Consider the following 18,577-nt stretch of genomic DNA (forward strand, 5'->3'; position numbering starts at 1 on the left):
TTAATTGAATGGACATATAGTGAGTACATTAATATAACAACTACTGTAGTTAGAAATAATAGCACCTTCCCTCACTCTCCCAGGTTCTTTTCATCTTCATGCTCTATCTCAGGCCATAAAAAATATGGCGAAGAAAAGGAGGCGCCCATCACTTAAAAAAGTAAACATCTTGGGTAAGAGCCCAAGCTGTGGGGTTGAGATCTGGATCTGAACTGCCCCAAAGTTAGAAGCAGGTCGGCCTCAGTTTCAGCATTCTGGCTCAGGCTAGTATTTGCCTTAATCTTATCTTTTGTTTTTTCCACTCCTCTTTATCCTCCACTTACTTTTTTTACCTCCCTCACAACTCTCCACTCCATTGTGACTGCCTGAACTTTAAATGTTTGTATTCTAAAAAAAGCCGCACAATAAAGAATAATGAACCATCCGGCTAAAAATACTGACGATCTCCAAGGAACTTTATTAGCTTTGTTGTCCCTTCCCCCAACCTTTAGTGGTGCTTTTGGTAGATGCACAACAGAAGAATTACTTAAGACCAACAAAGCTGGTCAAGATTTTGTATTTCTGTGAGGGGAAAAGCCCTTTAAAAAAAAAAAACAAAAAAACAAAACCTAAAATAAATGTTCTTTCCTCAGTAAATATTTAGATCTAGGTTACTGTACAATATGAAGTTAATGGGTCAGATCACCTCTGCATCTGCCCTTTGTCTTGGGCTCACCCACCACAGCCAGGAGAAAACAATACAGACACACCCTGTTTTACAAAGCTTTGAGATAACTAAACACTTTGTAAAATCAGGACTTTTGATAACCAGGAGCTTCAGTTCTGTAAAGGTTAGGAGCTCTGCAGAGCTGAAGTTCCACAGCAGCACTGATCTCCTGCTGATTACACAAAATATTTTTGCCACAATTGTACTTTTACAATATTCCTAAACCCTGGAGCTGCTGGACCTCCTCGGCACCTGCTCCCTTAAGATGTACCTGGCACAGTTAGTAGCACCTCTCCTCAAATGGTTAACATGGTTGTGAAAAACAATAATTCAGAACTAAGTAATTGGAAATATATGCCAGAAGATGTTAATACATTTACATGCATTCAACAGCTTTAAAAATCAAGGCCCTTAAACTAAAAAAAGAATCCACCAAAAAAAAAAAAAAAAAGGGTTGTTCAGATCTGCAATACAAGATGTAAGCCTGCAGCACTTCATACAGATGGTAATATATCCTTGACATTTTAGGAATTTGATGCTGGAATAGTAACCCATTTGCAGATATGGGGAAACTTTCATGTACTATCCTAGCGAATCTTAACAGTTCCAACTTATAAAAGTACTAGTTTTGTTGTTCCATGGATGTAATTTGTAAAGTTGTGTGTGTGCAAAAAAGCCAAAAATGGCTGTGAACTTATGACAGTAACCGATCACAAGTCACAGCGATGACTGCACCTGGTGATATTCAGAACAAAAAGAGCTCTCAACTACCTGTGTAGCTGTTTCCATCGCTTCACATTGACTACAGACATAACAGGCTTCTGAGTGACAATCCTGGAATCTTATTATATACATATTAATAACATTTCTTACTGGTTAGGAAAAAAAGTTAAAGCATGTTCTTTAACACTGAAAACATGGTCCACTTGCAAGACTAGATCAAGCAGTGCACTTGATGGATAAAGCCCGTTCATCGTTGCCAGGTTACACTGAAAAATTAATTGGTTACAACTTTGTTTAAAGAAAGTTTGCAGCAGTCTGCTTCTCCCCATTGCACCCTTTCCTCTTCTCCTTCCTACTAAGAAGTCCTGAGGGCAGGATCCCTCTGGGGAAGATGAAGACACAGTATTTGTACAGTATTAAACCATACTTCATAAGTTTCCGTTGTAATGGATTCTGAGCCTCCCATTTAGGCCCTTTTCCTTTTGCAGGCTTTCAAGAGCACTTTATCAACCAGGTGTCTGCTATTGATCAGCCACCTGGCAGAAAGTTTGTCATATAGACAAATAGAAAAAAACTTCCTCTCTTCATTTCTATGTTATTGACAGAACCTCGGATACAAGTGCAGCCCTACAATATTTTACTGGAAATAAGCCATTCCATTTGTTCTTTCACCTATAGATTTGGTTATGATGTCTGGTTAGGATTCTTTTGCGGTATTGATGGCACCTTTCCTTCCATGGACAGCCTCCCTTTTCTACACAGGGCCAACATCCCTGCAATGCTCTCTAAGTGCCTCATCTACCTCCATACATGCCCAGGGTCTTTGTTTTTAAAGCTGTTCCATTATGACAATGGCATTGCTGGATATTTGGGGTCCATGAGACAGATGTACGCCGTACTCTCCGAGGTGCTTGGGGAATTAGAGTGCAGTAGGAAAAAAAGAGAAGGATGCAGAGCATAGTAGCTGCTAGCCACTGTTCCCCTGGGGCTTCAATACAGATTGACTGGTCTGGCTTGCAGCAAAATACAGGGCTCAGCAGCTCAGAGGTACACACCTCTCCCCTATTTTGGTGCGGCAGACAGGAAAATGGATGTAATTTGTTTTACTGGGATACAAAGAGCCCCTTAAAAGTAAAAGGTGACGGGGGTGGGCTCCCCACAATGTACATATCAGGGGAGGAAGTAGTTAAGGAGCTGTGTTTGTCATCTGGGGTATATAACAGGATTTATTTGTTACCCTTTGTACAGCACACTCGATGGTGCTTTTTAGTTTACTTCAACAAATCTGTTACATTTTCTTGCACACCTAGACGCCTCTAGTTCAGCACCCCGAGCAGTACCTCAAGATGCTACGCTTGTCAGAATCCAGCTGCAGCAGTAGCTAAAACCTATTCCACTGCCCTCTAGCCCCAAAAATCGGTGACAATATTGTTTAAGCCATTTTAAGTTAGAATCCCCCTTTCTCCCATTTCATTCAAGTATCAAAACAGTCACCATTCACACAAGTCATCAACAGATTGGACTGAAAGACATGAGCTGTGAGTGTAATTGACAAGTGTCAGTAAGTAACATTACTGTAGTTTGATTACAGAGAGAAGACAAACATTAGTATAAAAAAAAAAAAAAAAAGAGAGATAAGAAAGCCATACACAGCATTAAGAAGACCTTGCACTTTTCATCATGCCAGCCCCCGGGCAGTTCAGATGGGGTACTTGCAGGCAGTGTCCCCCGTCAGTTGTTTGTGTTGGATACCTCTCACACATCTCACTGCTCACTCTGAAGACAGATGGTTTCATGTGTGCTTTTTAGTTTCTTTGTTTTTAGAAGTCTTTAAAGTTGCATCACTCGGAATCAGATAAGTCACTTTAAATAAAGCAAAGCAGTAAGTGTGACAATTTATTTACAATATACTCCTCCTATCACCGTTAGAATCCCACACCATTGTTTTTTTTTTCTTTCACAGAGTGGTATGTATCTCCCTCTTTGACGTTCAGAAGGAATCAGACTGGCGCTGCACAAAGAAACAACTCAGCCCAGACAAGCAGGTAATAACGCAGGGGGAAAAAACAGCTCCTGTACAGATTGACTTTCATCATGCTGGATTAGCCTCCTTCCCCACTCCCTTAGGGAGCTAACATATGAATTTAGAAAGGCTGCGTTATTCTCACATTGAGCTCGCAAAGCTGAGCTAGTCAAAATCTCTGTTACAGAAAAAGAAACCCCATAACTTCTACATGCTCTTATAAGTTTCTAACTCCTTCACTCAAATCTATCCTAAAAATCTTTTTATCTCCCACGCTCCTCTTGCTCCCAAATACAAACACCATCCCCAGACATCTAACCCCACCAGTTCTAACATATTCACTGCCATAAACCTGGGATAAAATACATATGACAATGACTGTCTACATTTGTACCAGACATCTTACTAAAGCTTTCCATTCTTGCAGGTGGAGGAGGCCTCCAACGTTACACAAGAATGCATTTTTCTTTAGCACCATTTATTGTAGGAGCAGCGCTGGAAAGTAATCCATTCTCAGCACCAAGAGGGCAAGTCATGTGCTTGAGAGAAAACCAGCTGGCATGGAGAGACTGCCACCCAAAGAGGTTGTGAGAGAAATTCTTCATGTTTAGAGTGGGTGTGGCTGCTCCCCAGCTTGCTCAAAAGGACCAAGAAATCCCCCACCAACACTTGTACAACTGGGAAGATGCATTAGAGTGGTGGTTTGGGTTTGTTCCCCCCGCCCAAAACACAAAGTGCTGGTGATTCCCAAACGAGATGGACCTAAGGTTTGATCTGATGAGGCCACAGGTGAATGACTCAAGGTCTGGTGGTGCCCTTCTTCACTTCTGAATGAAGAGTCACGTGCTGCATAATTAGTTGTTCAAGAAAAGAAGTCCCCTAACTGTATTAGGGAAAAGGAAGAAGAGAGCGATGCACCCCCTAAAATCCATTGCTGTGAACTCAAAAAGCGTTACCTCACATTAGTAAAGGAGAAGTATGGGGCTCTCTGCCCTGCACCTCATCCTATGGATCTGGGAGCTAGCCAAAGAAAAATGTACAAGTATTGTTTAGAAACAATGTTTTCACTGCACTCTGGTTTACACAAATGCATATTCATCAGAATGTTATCTTCACCTCTGCAGAAGACAGACAGTTCCCAGGCCCAGGTGGTTTCCCTGTTCCTCCTGAACAGGAGCACAGAGCCCTGCACAACGGGTGCTGATCAGCTACGTTCCAATATCTAGGAACTGGGAAAGGAACTTTTTTTATGATGCTGTCCCGCAGCACCCAAATTATAAAACTAAGTTTTAAAAGCAAGAGAGAGAGAGAGAACGAATGGACAGGAGACTTTTGCACTTCAGCTAGCTCTCTTTCCATTTAAAATGGAAATTAGAACAGAAAGCAAAAGCCTTGTCCAACAATCTAATCAGATTCACTTTTATTCCCCTGGATGGATGAATCCATTCTCTTAGATTAGCATCACCAACTGCTCTAGCAGTGTTAACACAAAGCTGTAAAGATGGACACAACCTAGATTCTGGCACCACAGGGTCAGGAAAGGACCTGACCAAGTTGTGCCATCAGAAGCAGATCTTTGTTATAGATGCACAATGACAAAGCCTCCACACATGTTATTTCTGGGAGTCTCTACAGAGGGCAGAGAAGTCCAAGAGCTAAACAAGGAGCCCTAGCAAGGAAAGAAAGTGTGCTTACAAGGGTCCGTATCTGGTCTCATATTTAGAGACAATGTTCTTGCATTTCCCCACTTCCTTGCGCAGCTCTGCCACCTCTGTCCTAAGGGCAGTGTTCTCCTTCTCCAAGAAGGCTGCTCGGATTGTGATCTGATTCTCTTTCAGTCGCCGAGCATCGCGGGAACGCTTTGCTGCCACGTTGTTCTTCTTTCGCCTTGTCCAATATTTTTCATCCTGTAGGAAAGAAAAAAAAAAAAAAAAAAGATGCCAATCTGACAGCTCAGTATTTCATATCCAGTATCAAACAGCTACCTTCCTGCCCTACCACAAGAGTCATCCTACCCAAAAAAGCCATCCTACTTGCTATTGGACTTCTTCCTGTAGCTCATGCAGGAAGCTGTTGGGTTGGCTAGACTAGGCTCAGATACTAACTGAAGTTTAGGCAACCTGGTACTGGAAGATTGTCTCCTCACAAGAAGCCTATTTAGGATAGTCCAAGGTGGGGTGGGGAACTAAAACTGAGATGAAATTAAACAAAGGGAACATTTCAGCTGGACATCAAGAACAGTTTCTTAACAGCTAAGTCTATTAGCCTGTGGAATAGTCTCCCAATGAAAGTGATTAATGTTTCATTGTCCGGGGCATTTAGAACTGGACTAAACAAAAAGCACTGGCAAATGAGAACATGACCATGAAGACCGTATACAGTGTGTGGGGGGGGCAAATTTGCATTAGTGAGGAAGAGAAGGGAGGAATGAGCTAAGACAACTTAGTTTTTCCATCCTTTTTTGTGTCTACCATCACAAGTCACTCCAGCCCAACAATTCACTCACTGCTCCAAGTTAACAAAGCAGTAAGGGCCTGCCAACCCTCTTCTGAGAAACGTTCTCCACTCAACTCTGTAGGTATGGCACATTGGCCTTGCCCCAAATGTATTTCAAGACCCCCCCACAACCCTGAGTAAAGCCTCATCAGTCTGATATAATAAGTCTGTTACCTTTTGCTCATCTGGGACAAAAACCTTCTTGGCCTTTTTAATCATGGGCTGTGGTTTCAGGTCCTCTTCAGCAAACTTGTGCTTGCGAGGATTGAAAAGCTCACCACCGGGCACGCTGGAGAGCACTAAGTCAGCAGGGTCGGGATTAAAGTTCACATCAATCTCAATGCAGTCTGGATCAACGGGGCTCGGAGTCTCTCTCTCACTCTCTGGGGAGGATTCTAGTAAAAGGCAGTAAACATCACAATAGGAGATCAGCATGACGAAGAAAATAAATCCAGGTACCCATATATGGGCATCTCTGCTCACTGTCCTAGTGTATGCCACATTTATCACTTCTATTTAATAGTCAACTCAGTACTGTACAAGATATCTCTTGCAGGGGATGGAACTAACATCTCAGCCTTACACAGAAATGCTGGATAACCTCCTTCACCATGGAAGAAATGCATGCCCAGAATGAGAGATACAAGAAGATAAAAATGGCAGAAAGATATCAGTTTCTCCCTTGTGCACCTCGCTACATATAAGAAGTATTTGCTCCAACAGAGTTAAATCAGAAATTCAGAGCTCTAGCTCCCTGCCATTTATGGCTCAGAAATTCCCACAGAAGCACGAGCTGGCTTGGAGATTTCTCTCACTCAGCCCACTGAAGACCACACAAAATTTAATTTTCAGCATGAAAAATAGAGGTTTGATAAAAATCCACACATCATGTTCTTCCTTATTTGTTATATGTAAATAGAAGAGTAATAACAGAGGGCCCAGTGTGGAAGAGATGTGTACTGTGACAGAAACAGAATGGTAGCATGACCTTTAAAGACAAGTTAAGTCACATTACAGTAACCTTATGTTTATAAACATCTTTCATACAGATGAACTGCAAATTTTAACACGAAGTGAAATATAGGCAGGGATAAATGAATTTCTTCTTCCACTAATGAAATGCAGCCACATATCTGGGCAGTAAAACATTAGCAACACTACACAAGAGTTTAGGAGAAACAACAAAAAACTATACCCAAAGGATAACATAAAACACATCATATATAAACATGGAGTCCACAAGTGAGCACTTGATACATGGTTTCTTTCCTCCCTCCTGCTGAAAAACCTTGTATTCCATGTTGTGCATTTGTCTACCAGGTTTGTGGAAAGGGAGTCAGGGTTCAGGCCCTTTCCATAAAGCCTTCTTGCAGGTTCTTTTCTCACAAAAGAGCCATTAAATATGCGCAGTGTTATTGTGTGGAGTTCCCAAATCCAGCACTAAACTGAAAAGTGAAGCTCCTCTCCAGATATGCACACCGCTATCTAGGATCAAGTCACGGGTAGCTAAGGTGGAGGCACCAGAAATGTGTTTTATTTTTTTGTCTCTCCTTTCTCATCTCAGGTACTCAAGAGACTTCCAAGCATTCCTTGGAGCGTCAAAACTAAAATATAAACAGCCTCTGTCCAAAAAACGTAGCTGTCACATTTCACAAGCTTTATTATAAAATTTCCATAAAGCAAAGTTCATTGGATGTACACTAACTACTAATGGTTTACCTCAACGGACTGAACCACCAAGGTGTTCAAAAGCTTATCTGAACCTATCAAGCCTGCAGATCTTATAGTAACAGATTTTTCCACAAGAATTCAAGGAATTCCAGACTCTTGCTAGGTTAGAAGTACCAATTAGAAAGGCTAAATTTATTGGTATTTCAGATTTTCCAATTCCAACTAGAAACAAAACAGCACAGAAGCAATGTGATTTTTTTTTTTTTTTTTAAAAAGACAGATATTAAAACCTCAAAAAAAGTCCTGCTTCAGTTGTGGGAGAATGTTTGTGCTGGTTCTTATTTTAGCTGGGCTCATTCCCTAGCATCAACATCCACAAGATTTGCAATCAGATACAGTAATGAGAAGTGGCTAAGCGGCAGTGGCACTAAGGCCTTGTCTACACTTAAGGGGAAAGTCGATTTAAGCTATGCAATTTGAGTTACATGAATAGCGTAATTCAAATCAACATAGCTTAGATCTACTTCCCGTGGGGTCCACACTACACAATGTTGACGGGAAACATTCTCCCATCAACTCCCCTTACTTTTCTTGATCAGGTGAAGTACAGGAGTCAACGGGAGAGCGATCAGTGGTCGATTTAGCGGGTCTTCATTGGACCCGCTAAATTGACCACCGAAGCGTTGATCGTGCCGCAGCAATAAGTGTAGACAAGCCCTACGTTATTTTGGGAGTGGGAAAGACCTCTTCATAAAGATTAGCAGGAATTTACAGATGAATGTAAATGTATAGGCTAAACACATTTATGCTGTTTAAGCTTCTGAAGCTAATCTCAGCAGGGTGGTAATGCTTCTCCCCAGGTTTGAGGCCTCTTTACATATAATAGCAACAGAAACCGTCCACATGGCTTCAAAGTATTTCACCTACCTGTGCCGGAGGCAGCTTCAGATGGTTGGAAAACTACAGTGGAAGATGAGGAGGGAGGGGAGGTAGCAGCCGCACTGGCAGGCTCTTTTCCTTCCAGCTCAGCCACAGGCAGGAGCGGGTTCTGGTTCAAGCCTAGGTGAGCAGGGCTAGAAGGGATTCCGTTCTCCAGGAGGAACTCATCCAGATCCATGTACTCCAGGTGGAAAGATTCCCCATCATAAGGGATGGTTTTGTCCCAAATGGGAGGCATGAGGGAGGCAGAGACTGCCATAGTGCTGGCAGCTGCTGCTTCATCCTCCTCAAGTTTTTCCTTCTCCTTTTCTTTATCTAAAAGACAAAAAACATAAAGGTCACTGTGTAAAATATGGGTTAGAAGATTAAAGACTAGGTTTAAATAATGGTAAGAGTTCAATACAGACTCCATCAGAGCAAGGAAATTCACTCCTTGACACGTTCTACATCAATTTACTCAGCCCAATCTCCATGTGTAACCCACACTTAACAGTTTGTCGATCTCCCTCTAATAGGTAGGCCACAGAGATTTACAGGTACATTAAAGTCTTGGAGCTAAGAGAGCAGGGTCTTTTAGCATAGAGGTCCTCTGTTTAATCCACACTGCCAACAACCCACCCAGGGGTGGTATAATACACATGCTCCTAAGCACCATGATTCACCGAAGTTTAGATTTGATTATCTTTAGGATTTACAACAGATATTTTGTTTCTCCCAGGCTTTTCCTGGAAGACAGGAAAAGTACATGTGGAAGGGTCAGGTTACAATGGAAACTATTAAGAAGCCTTTGAGGTAACAAGAAAGTTTATCCTGAAGGTGGGAGAGAAGTGCAAAGAGGGAAAGATTAGGTACAAAAAGGGGGAGAGGTGGAAATGGGGATTTTCATATTCGATTTGGAAATAACACAAAGTTCATCTACATTAAATGCTAACTGTAACAGTTCAGCTAAGCATTTATAAAAGCATTTGTTCCTGAAAAAATTCAGTGTCCCCACACAGTACTCCCTCTAACATTTTGTTATAGGTCAAAGTACCTATCACACAGTTCCCCAAAAGGGGAGGCTGTAGGAGAACATCTTAGAATTTTCCCCAGAGATTGACAAAATTTTCTGTATAAACTACACTATAGGTCACACACAGGAGAAGCACAGTTGTCTCTATGCTAAGCAAAGCCCATTTCTGACTGAATTCCTGGAAGTGTAGTCAACTGACTGCTGAAGGTCATAGATAAACGGAGTAGAATCTCAGCAAAGAATGAGGCCCCTAAGAATTAGAAGACAGCTTTAAATAATGACACTACTTTGTCCATGAAATCACACCTCACTCATACTCAGATCAGGTGCCTACCTCTAGACCTTACTGGACTGAGTACCATTTTGGGGGCAGAAGCACATCCGCTGACTGGTGAAAGCATGATGGTCAAGACCTGGGATGAGGAGGAATGGCTGCAGAGCAATGAGATTTTTTCAATTTTTGTGAGGTGCTCACTCCCACACAAGAGCACCTGGATGAGAGTTCCTCTTACTTTAGGCAATACAGTGAAGATTGCTCTGTGGAAACCAAGAACCCCAGGTAATTACTGCTTGATGGGATGTTCATCTGGGGTTGGAAGTCTACATACAGGCTATTGTGTGGGAAGTGTATACAGCAGTACAACTTCATGCAGCAAGTGTGATCACAGTATAAATATATACTTGCAAGAATGCTCAGCAATTGTAAACTAAATTTCCTCATGCTGCAATGTAGAAATAGACAGCACCATCATTCTGATTCTGAATAAAACAACAGTCACCAGAATAAAGAACAGGAGTACTTGTGGCACCTTAGAGACTAACAAGTTTATTAGAGCATAAGCTTTCGTGGACTACAGCCCACTTCTTCTTTGACACACTCCAGAGATGTAAATCCTACTGGATCAGAGGTTGGCTCTTCACTGTTCACATAGGGAAGCCTGGCAAAGAGCACAATGCACAAACCTGAGAACATTGGGCTGTTCCAAAGCCGATGGAATAGATCAGTCAGTAGGGTCAACCACACAGAGAGACCAGGATAGCCTTTTAGCCCTGGTATGATTTTAGAAGATCCTGCATACCAACCCTTAGAAAACCCTACCCCAATTACTCTGGCAGACATTACTTCAAACTACTTCCTTAGCAGGAACAGAATCAAGGTGGAATATGCCTTCGGAAGTCTCAAGGCAAGAATGAGGTTTCTGTTGAAAAGGACAGCACTGTGATACAGGGCACCATTGTTACTTCAACCTGCTGTATTTTGCACATTACGTTTAAAAGCACAGAAAGAAATTTAATTCATAGCGAACGAAAAAACCTGGATGAGAAAGTAATTGCTTCGCCAGCCAGAGGCTCGGGACTCCTCAACAGCTAGCAGGAACACACATGCTGATAGTAGATCATAGGCTCTTCAGATAGGACTAGGTCTTTCTATGCATTCGGTCAGTGCCTAGCATAATAGAGCCAGTCTTGCCTCAGATCTCGGAGTACCAGCATAAGTATATATTAGTGAACCAAATGCAAATGACACCGATGACTTAGTTTTGTAAATCACATTGATTTCGGCTGGAGCTGTAAGGCAACTGGACACTCGCATGCACCAGGTGGCAACGCCTGGAGCAGGGGGCAAAGCCCAGCCCTGGGGCACAGGCCGCGCTGTTCGGGGGAGATTTTTTGATTGATGTTGCTCTATTTTGTATTGGCAAAAAGCCCCGAGGCTGCAGCCAGACTCCGGGCAGGTCAGTCACCGAGGCCAGAAGTCTTCTCACGGCAGCCCCGGCCTGTGGCTAAGGAGGGTGAATCTCCCCCCCCCCCCAGCTGCTGCCGCCCGCCCGCCCGCCCGCAGCCACTGGAGCCCAGGCCGGGGCCCGGCCCTAGCATGCAGCCGGCGAGCGGGGCTGGGTGCAGCGCCGGGCACCCGCGGGCCCCGGCCCAGTTGGACCCGCCCCGGGAACCAGGGAGATGGGACTCGCCCCGCCCCTCGACACGCGCGCTCTGGCCGCTCTCGGGGTCGCGCCGTGCGTGCGCGCTCCCGCCCTCACCGAGGCGCGCGTCCCGCGGAGGATTCTCCATCAGCTTCTTCAGCACTAGCGGGAAGGCTCCCGCCAGGCTCCGCTCCTGCTGCGCGGAGGCGGCCGCCCCTGCGCTCCCCGCTGCTGCCTCCTGGCGCGCGGCGCGGCCGGGCATGCTCCCCGCTGTCCGGCGAGCGGTGTCAACGCCGCGACCCTCGCAGGGGAAGGCTAAGAATTAGGGCTGCGCCAGCAGCTCCCGGAAAGACACCGCCAAGGCGCACGCGCCAGCAGCTGACGCCACGAGCCAGCCTCGCCTTATTTCTTTATTCATGAGCGCGAGCTTCCCTCACTTCCCGCCCACAACCCAGGCCGCCTTCTGTGATTGGCTGCGCTGCTCGAGGGAGGCGCTCCCATTGGCCATAGGCGGACACGTTCGGTCGGCGCAGCCCAGGAAAGTGCAAGGAAGGAGCGTGATTTATTAGCATGTTAGTCCCGCCCCTCCCAAGCAAGACCGCGCGCGGAGGGAGGAGTGTGAAAACAGTCGCGCGCACACTAGGCTGCGGCGATCGCAGGCGAGCGCGCGAGCCCAGTCACTGGACGGGAGCAGCCACTGGGGCCGGGCTTGGCCAGCTCCGAGTTCTGCAGTTGCGTAGCGGTGCGGGCCGGGAGTCGCGAGCCCATTAGCCGCTGTGCCCGCTCGGGAGGAGAGGGGGCGGGGCTGCGGGGCGCGCGCAACGGATCCCCCAGCTTCCCTAATAATCCCTGCCCTTCGCAGGGACGCGGCCCCGCCTACCCCCAGCGGCCCCGGCCTCAGAGGAGGTGGGGGGCCGGATTTCGGAGAGATCCCAGCTCGGGCTGCTGCCAGCGCTCGGCCGCGCGGGGGATTTTCCCCCCTTGTGTCCCGCTGGCCTCCCCCAGCGCCAGTGCCTCGCGTGTGCACATGATAAACGACTCCAGGCTGCGACGTGCCTGGTTTCAGGCACACAGCCTCTGTCTACACTAGAGGTCGCACTACTTCAGCTTCACTCCGGGTTGGCCCCAGCCGGCTGATAGCGGGTCACCTTACCAGTGAGGACAAGGCTGATCACATGATACGGGCACCGCTTGTATGCAGCTGCTAAATGTCAGCAAAACACCCTAGCAATACATTAATTTCTTCCTCTTTCCTTTTCCCTTCCCGCCCTCTGCTTCTCCCCAGCAGTGGTATCATTTCGTGGTTCCATTTTATCTTTATTATGTTAGTGCTGAGAGGCCAACCAAGAACCCTTCCCTGCTGTTCTAGGCACTGTACAAACATAGACGATATCTGTCTGTTGCCAAAGAGATCATGTCATCACAGTGAAAAATGTGAAATCAGACTCAGACCCCTTCTTCCCTCATGGGTCTGATGAAGTGATGTGTATGATCATTCTCCTGGCACAAAAGTCATCATCTATCATTTTTGCTTGACCAGCACCTGCTCTACTTCTTGGAGAACATTTTCAAAAGAACACAATCGGAGCAGAGTTTCAAGAGAGCTCAGCGAGCTAGGAGCGGAGCTCTTGAAATCTGGCTGCCAGTATCACAATAGTACCTGCTGGATGCAGCATTCTTTTGAAAATCTTGCCCCAATAGTAGGCAATGAGCATTTGAAAGTCTGGCCTTGAGTACTTTGGGAAATCTATTCCTTATTTTTCCATCCAGGGAATATTGCTGAGTAAAGATGTGTGTGGAGATTCCATCTCTTTAGCTTTTTTTGTTCTTAGGGGAGAGTAGGGAAGATAAGTAAAATCTAGTGATAATGTTTTAGATTAATGGGAACCATAGTGTACACCTCTACCCCGATATAATGCTGTCCTCGGGAGCCAAAAAAAAAAAAAAAAAATCTTTCCGCGTTATAGATGGAACTGCGTTATATTGAACTTGCTTTGATCCTCCAGAGTGCGCAGCCCTGCCCCTGAGCACTGCTTTACCACATTATATCTGAATTCGTGTTATATCAGGTCACAGGTATATTGACAGGCATAAGGAAACTAGGTGAAAGGCAATGTAAAGAGGCAGAGCACTCTATAGTACTACCATTCTGCTTAAATTCAAATATCATCATGCAAACAAACATTCTCTATGGCCAACATCGGGGGAGATCAAATCTAACACAACCTCCAGATAGGATACTATGTGACATGGATATGATCTCATCCTGTCCTGCATCATGACAATAGCAGCTGGGTGTCCTATGTGATGTCAAACCCCTAGGAGAAGAAAGAAACTTTGAGGTTGTTTCCAGCCCTCAAACAAACAAGGAAAATGGTGCTCGATTTAGAAGTGCAGATCCAATATAACTATACTGGTGAAGTTGGCGAGAAACTACCCAGAATTACAATCTGCCATTGGCAGGTTGTGGATGGGGTGATCTATGAGTTCTTGTTTTTCCTATCTTGTCTTTACCAATTTCCCACCGCTGTTCCTGCTGAATGTTTCCTGTATCACTCAAATACATACATGACACTTGCCACCTAAATGCATAAGTGGAGGGACTACATCCTGCAATCTTCCATTTCAAAAAACACAGATCTCTACCCAGCCAGGCCTTAAAGGAGTATCTCCAGTAGCTCAGCTAGCAAAGCTGATAAGCACATAGATAAGAGTGATATACACTTCAATATTTTGAACTGCAACACTGTCTTTTACTTAAAAAGAACAGGAGTACTTGTGGCACCTTAGAGACTAACAAATTTATTAGAGCATAAGCATATGCATCCGAAGAAGTGGGCTGTAGTCCACGAAAGCTTATGCTCTAATAAATTTGTTAGTCTCTAAGGTGCCACAAGTACTCCTGTTCTTTTTGCGGATACAGACTAACATGGCTGCTACTCTGAAACCTGTCTTTTACTTGACAGTAAAAGTGCCACACACATCGGCAGTGATGAATAAATAATATATTCTAACCAGTGGAGGAACCAGTACTTGTCACTGGTTACAGTCCTCATATCTGCTTCCCACCATTTTGTTCAAGACTGCAGTTTCCCTGGCAAGGCTGGTTTTATGATCTGTAAGGAATCTAAACTACAGTACTGAGGCAGTGATTTAGACCAACAGTGTCTCCCTCACCTCTAGGCCCCAAAAGTGGAAGCTGGTTTGGTGGCGGTGCAGTGCTTGTGCCTAAGGCTGACCTTGTTCCCTGACTTACTCCCAGATGAGTTTAGCAGATGCTGAACATTAGGATTAGCTTTGTACAGTCATAGGCATGTGGCTGTGCACAGGAAGTGTTTGATTTACACAAAGATGATTTTTTGCATAGGCCTTAACAGGAGTTTGCAGGGAGCTTCTTGTGGGATCCTGCACAATGCACTCTGCTGGCTCTTCCTCAGACAGTGATATGAGAGGCTGGTTTGGGAACTCTTCCTGGGATTAGACACTCAGAGTCTAGTCACCAATGGAATAAAGTGGATGGGTGCAGTAGGTCACTGGAAACTGCAACATCAGCTGCACCCTCCTGCTTTATTTAGATTTTACAAATATAATTGTCAGTTTCTCTTTAGCTCTCATTGTTAGGATATAGATATTCAGGTCTGTCTGTAAAGGCCTATACTTCAAGAATTTAGGTGTATTATCACTTAGCTAGTTATAGAGATATAAAAGAAAGAATCAAAATCACTGTCTGTCTGTTAAAGGGCCTTCTCGTACTGTGACAGTCTGAGGCCCTGTTCTTAGGGTAAGTAAGGCCTTTGGCTATGCAGCAGAGGTAGCCATAAGCTGAGAAGTGAACGGTCACATCCTCACATTCCAAACTAGTCACATGGAAATAAGGTGCTATTGGGCTGTTAGGAACACAATCCTGTCCTGATATTCCTATCACCTCCAGAGAAAGGAAAGAGCCTAGAACATGTAAAAGGAAATTTAGTTTGATAGTTTTCTGTCTGGCAAAAACTTACTTATCAATAGACACAGCTGGAAAACCCTTATGTCTGTATAGATGTAGTTGTGAAATCCTCACTTCTGTATTGTTTTGTATGTTTATTTGCATGGTCTCTGGTTCTGTAATTGTTTCTGTCTGCTGTATAATTAATTTTGTTGGGTGTAAACAATTAAGGTGGTGGAATATAATTGGTTAAATAACCATGTTACAGTATGTTAGGTTTGGTTAGTTAAATTTCAGTAAAATGATTGGTTAAGGTATAGCTAATCAGAACTCAAGTTTTACTATATAGTCTGCAGTCAATCAGGAAATAAGGGGGGGAAATGGGAACAGGGATGGCTCTGTGGTGTCAGAGCTGGGAAGGGGGACACTGAGGAAAGAAACTGGAATCATGCTTGCTGGAAGTTCACCCCAATAAACATCAAGTTGTTTGCGCCTTTGGACTTCAGGTATTGTTGCTCTCTGTTCATGCGAGAAGGACTAGGGAATTGAGAGGGTGAATGAAAAAGCCCCCTAACACTGGTACTAAGAATTGGAACATGCAAGATGGGAATCCTGAGGGGGCTTAGCTTTTACACTGGAAAGCTTGTGATGTGGAATTCAACTCCAAAGGGGGTGAGGAGAAGCACAGCTCTGATGTGGCGGGAGGATATGTAATAAAGAGCCGATGACCAGGTAGAGTGTATGTGTGCAATCAGCACCACTAGGAGAGTTGCTGCAGGATAGCAGAGTGTATGTAAAATGGAGAAGGGGTGTGTATGTGTGATGACAGACCTGGTCCCTGAAAAAGGGGGTTGGAGAGGCTGGCTCTGGCAGGGAGGTGTACTAAAAGGGAACTAAGTAAAGGAGACTTAGGGAATGTGCAGGGAGGTCCCCAGGCAAAGGGAGGGAGTTGTCATGATACCATGCCCCCATGCAGCCAAAGAAAGTCATGTCCAATTAAGACTAAATGCTTCCCTCCAATAATCATAACAATCAATAATCCAATTTCCTCTCTAGCCCCATCAACAAATTCTTCCCAGTTCTCCTAGGTTAGATGGATTCCAACCAGTTGCTTCACTCTGCTGAATCTGGATACCAAGGATCTAAGGAATTTACTTAATCCAACCTTGGCCAGAGCAACATCCAGGACTTGCACTAGTAACACTGCTTTCCTTGCTCTGCCACAACTGCACCCACCCCTCTCAGTCAGGTTTTCACCATGGCACTGGATATCTCAGAAACACGTCCAGGACCAGCCATCCAGCCCCATAGTATATAACAGTCTGGTTATTGTACAGGGTCCCAGCAAGGGAGGGAGTGAACTTACAGGCAACAACAGAAGGACTGTGCTACAGGGACTTGACAAAATGAATCCAATCAGAGAGGTGGGGAGCTACATTAATCCTTTCGTCATCACCCATCTTCCTAATGCCATAGGTCCTCTTGTCTCTAATTAAATTTTCAGCTGCCTTTATTCTGTGCCATAAGCCAATTACTACCAGCCTCCCCGCCCCCACTTATATCCCATTAGCCTCTCTCCTAGGCTATGAGATTCTTTCATTAATGCCTTTTCTGGTGCACCTCTCCTGTACCATGTCAGCCCCTTTTGCTGCCACAGAACCATATATGTGTCCTGGCAGCAGTTTCCTGAGAACATTTAGTTCAATGAACATCAGTCTGTGAGGTAAGGAGGCACATGTCCAAACATGACTGAGGTGTGCCGTGGCATTTCCACGTGCACTCCCACCCAGAACGCTGCTCAGCCAGGAAAGAGTTAAAACAACCACAAAGCAGCCTGCAAGGGAGTGCAACTATCCCATCTGGAAATGGAAAGGTCCCTGGGTGTAACGATTCCCCAATCCTTAGAGTGTATCAAGAAAGGGTGACTTGATCTATCCTGCACTGCCCCGGGAAGGACAAGAGTTTGCACTAGGGGACCTACTAGGTTTTTTGCATCTGGTTTGTGCGGGACTGTACTAGGAACACAGCAAGAGGGAAAGCCCAGAAAAGAAGAGGCTACGTGTTCAGAGGGTGGGACATTGGTCTTGCTCCCTGCCCAGCTTTACATTAGTAACCCTCTGCCGCAGCAGACACACAGTTTGCCCCACAAACATCCAACCCCCTGGGTGACTCGTTCCCACCGTGGGCCCCTGGGAGATGGGGGCAGCAGCAGCAACACCCGGAGGCTCGGCGGTTCTTGTGAAACGGGACAAACAGGGCAGAAGCTCGGCCCGGGGCGAAATGGGGGGGGGGGGGGGTGACCTGCACCTATTGCGGCGCAAAGCCCGCCAGACTCGCTGGGAGCTGAGCCCCTTTCCTAGGGCTGGGGATCAGCCATACCAGCACCCCCCACCCCCAGGGGAGCGCAGCCAAGCGCCGGGGGGAGCCAGGCAGGGAGGGGACCCCCGCCTACCTGAGCGCGTGTCGGCCCAGGGTAAGGAGTACTCCAGCAGGGACTTCAGCACTTCGGGAAAGTCCATGGCGGGCGGGACGCCGAGGTTGTCGCAGCCGGACATGCCGTGTCCTGGCGGGGCCCGGTGGGTGCAGAGCGCAGATGGCTCTAATGGGAGTCACGAGAGAAGTTGCGGCCGTGCCCGGCGCGGGATTGGCTGGGCAGATGAGAGCGAGCGAGAGCAGCAGCCTGTCCCAAGCCGACCCTGCCCAGCCCGCCTCCGAGCCGCGTCCTCGTTCCCGCTCCCCGCCCCCCTGGCCGCTGGTGGAAATGGCCTCCTGACTGGCTGGGCCGGGGCCGCCTGGCAGGATTGGCTGATAGGACCCGCCGCAGCCAACCAGGCTGCAAAGAACTGGGCCTGTTACCTAACTTTGGGAAAGAAGTCAGCCGCTGCTTGGAAAGATGTTCGGACAAGTAATACACACACTGAGAGCCAGTCACACACACTGAGTGCAAACACACACACAGAGGCAGGTCATCACAGGCACTGAGAGCAAACACACACAGTGGGAAAACATGCACTGAAACTACAGTCACACACACACACACACACACACACACACACACACTGAGACAGAAATTCAAACATACACACTGATTAAACACACACTGAGAGCAAACGCAATCACACACAGAGAGACAATGGAGCAGACACTCAGCACCCAC

At 45.8% G+C, this 18,577-nt stretch overlaps 1 protein-coding gene across 4 annotated transcripts; it reads right to left on the minus strand.

Moving 5' to 3' along the window:
• Window positions 1-1,693: 1,693 nt before the first annotated feature.
• On the minus strand, window positions 1,694-18,093 carry TEF (TEF transcription factor, PAR bZIP family member). Of its 4 annotated transcripts, none has more exons than XM_034775477.1 (5): window positions 17,873-18,091; window positions 8,547-8,873; window positions 6,123-6,343; window positions 5,148-5,359; window positions 1,694-3,292 (listed from the first exon to the last, which is right to left on the minus strand). In XM_034775477.1, exons 1-5 carry the CDS (start codon window positions 17,973-17,975, stop codon window positions 3,271-3,273), a joined length of 885 nt encoding a protein of 294 aa, XP_034631368.1. In that variant the 5' UTR covers window positions 17,976-18,091; the 3' UTR covers window positions 1,694-3,270. The 4 variants fall into 4 exon arrangements, with proteins under 4 accessions (XP_034631368.1, XP_034631350.1, XP_034631375.1 ...); XM_034775459.1 differs by lacking the exon at window positions 17,873-18,091 and adding an exon at window positions 11,610-11,872; XM_034775484.1 differs by lacking the exon at window positions 1,694-3,292 and having other exon boundaries at window positions 4,858-5,359; window positions 17,873-18,093.
• Between the last annotated feature and the right edge of the window lie 484 nt (window positions 18,094-18,577).

This window comes from Trachemys scripta, chromosome 1 (genome assembly GCF_013100865.1).
Source record: "Trachemys scripta elegans isolate TJP31775 chromosome 1, CAS_Tse_1.0, whole genome shotgun sequence".
NCBI lineage: Eukaryota > Metazoa > Chordata > Testudines > Emydidae > Trachemys > Trachemys scripta.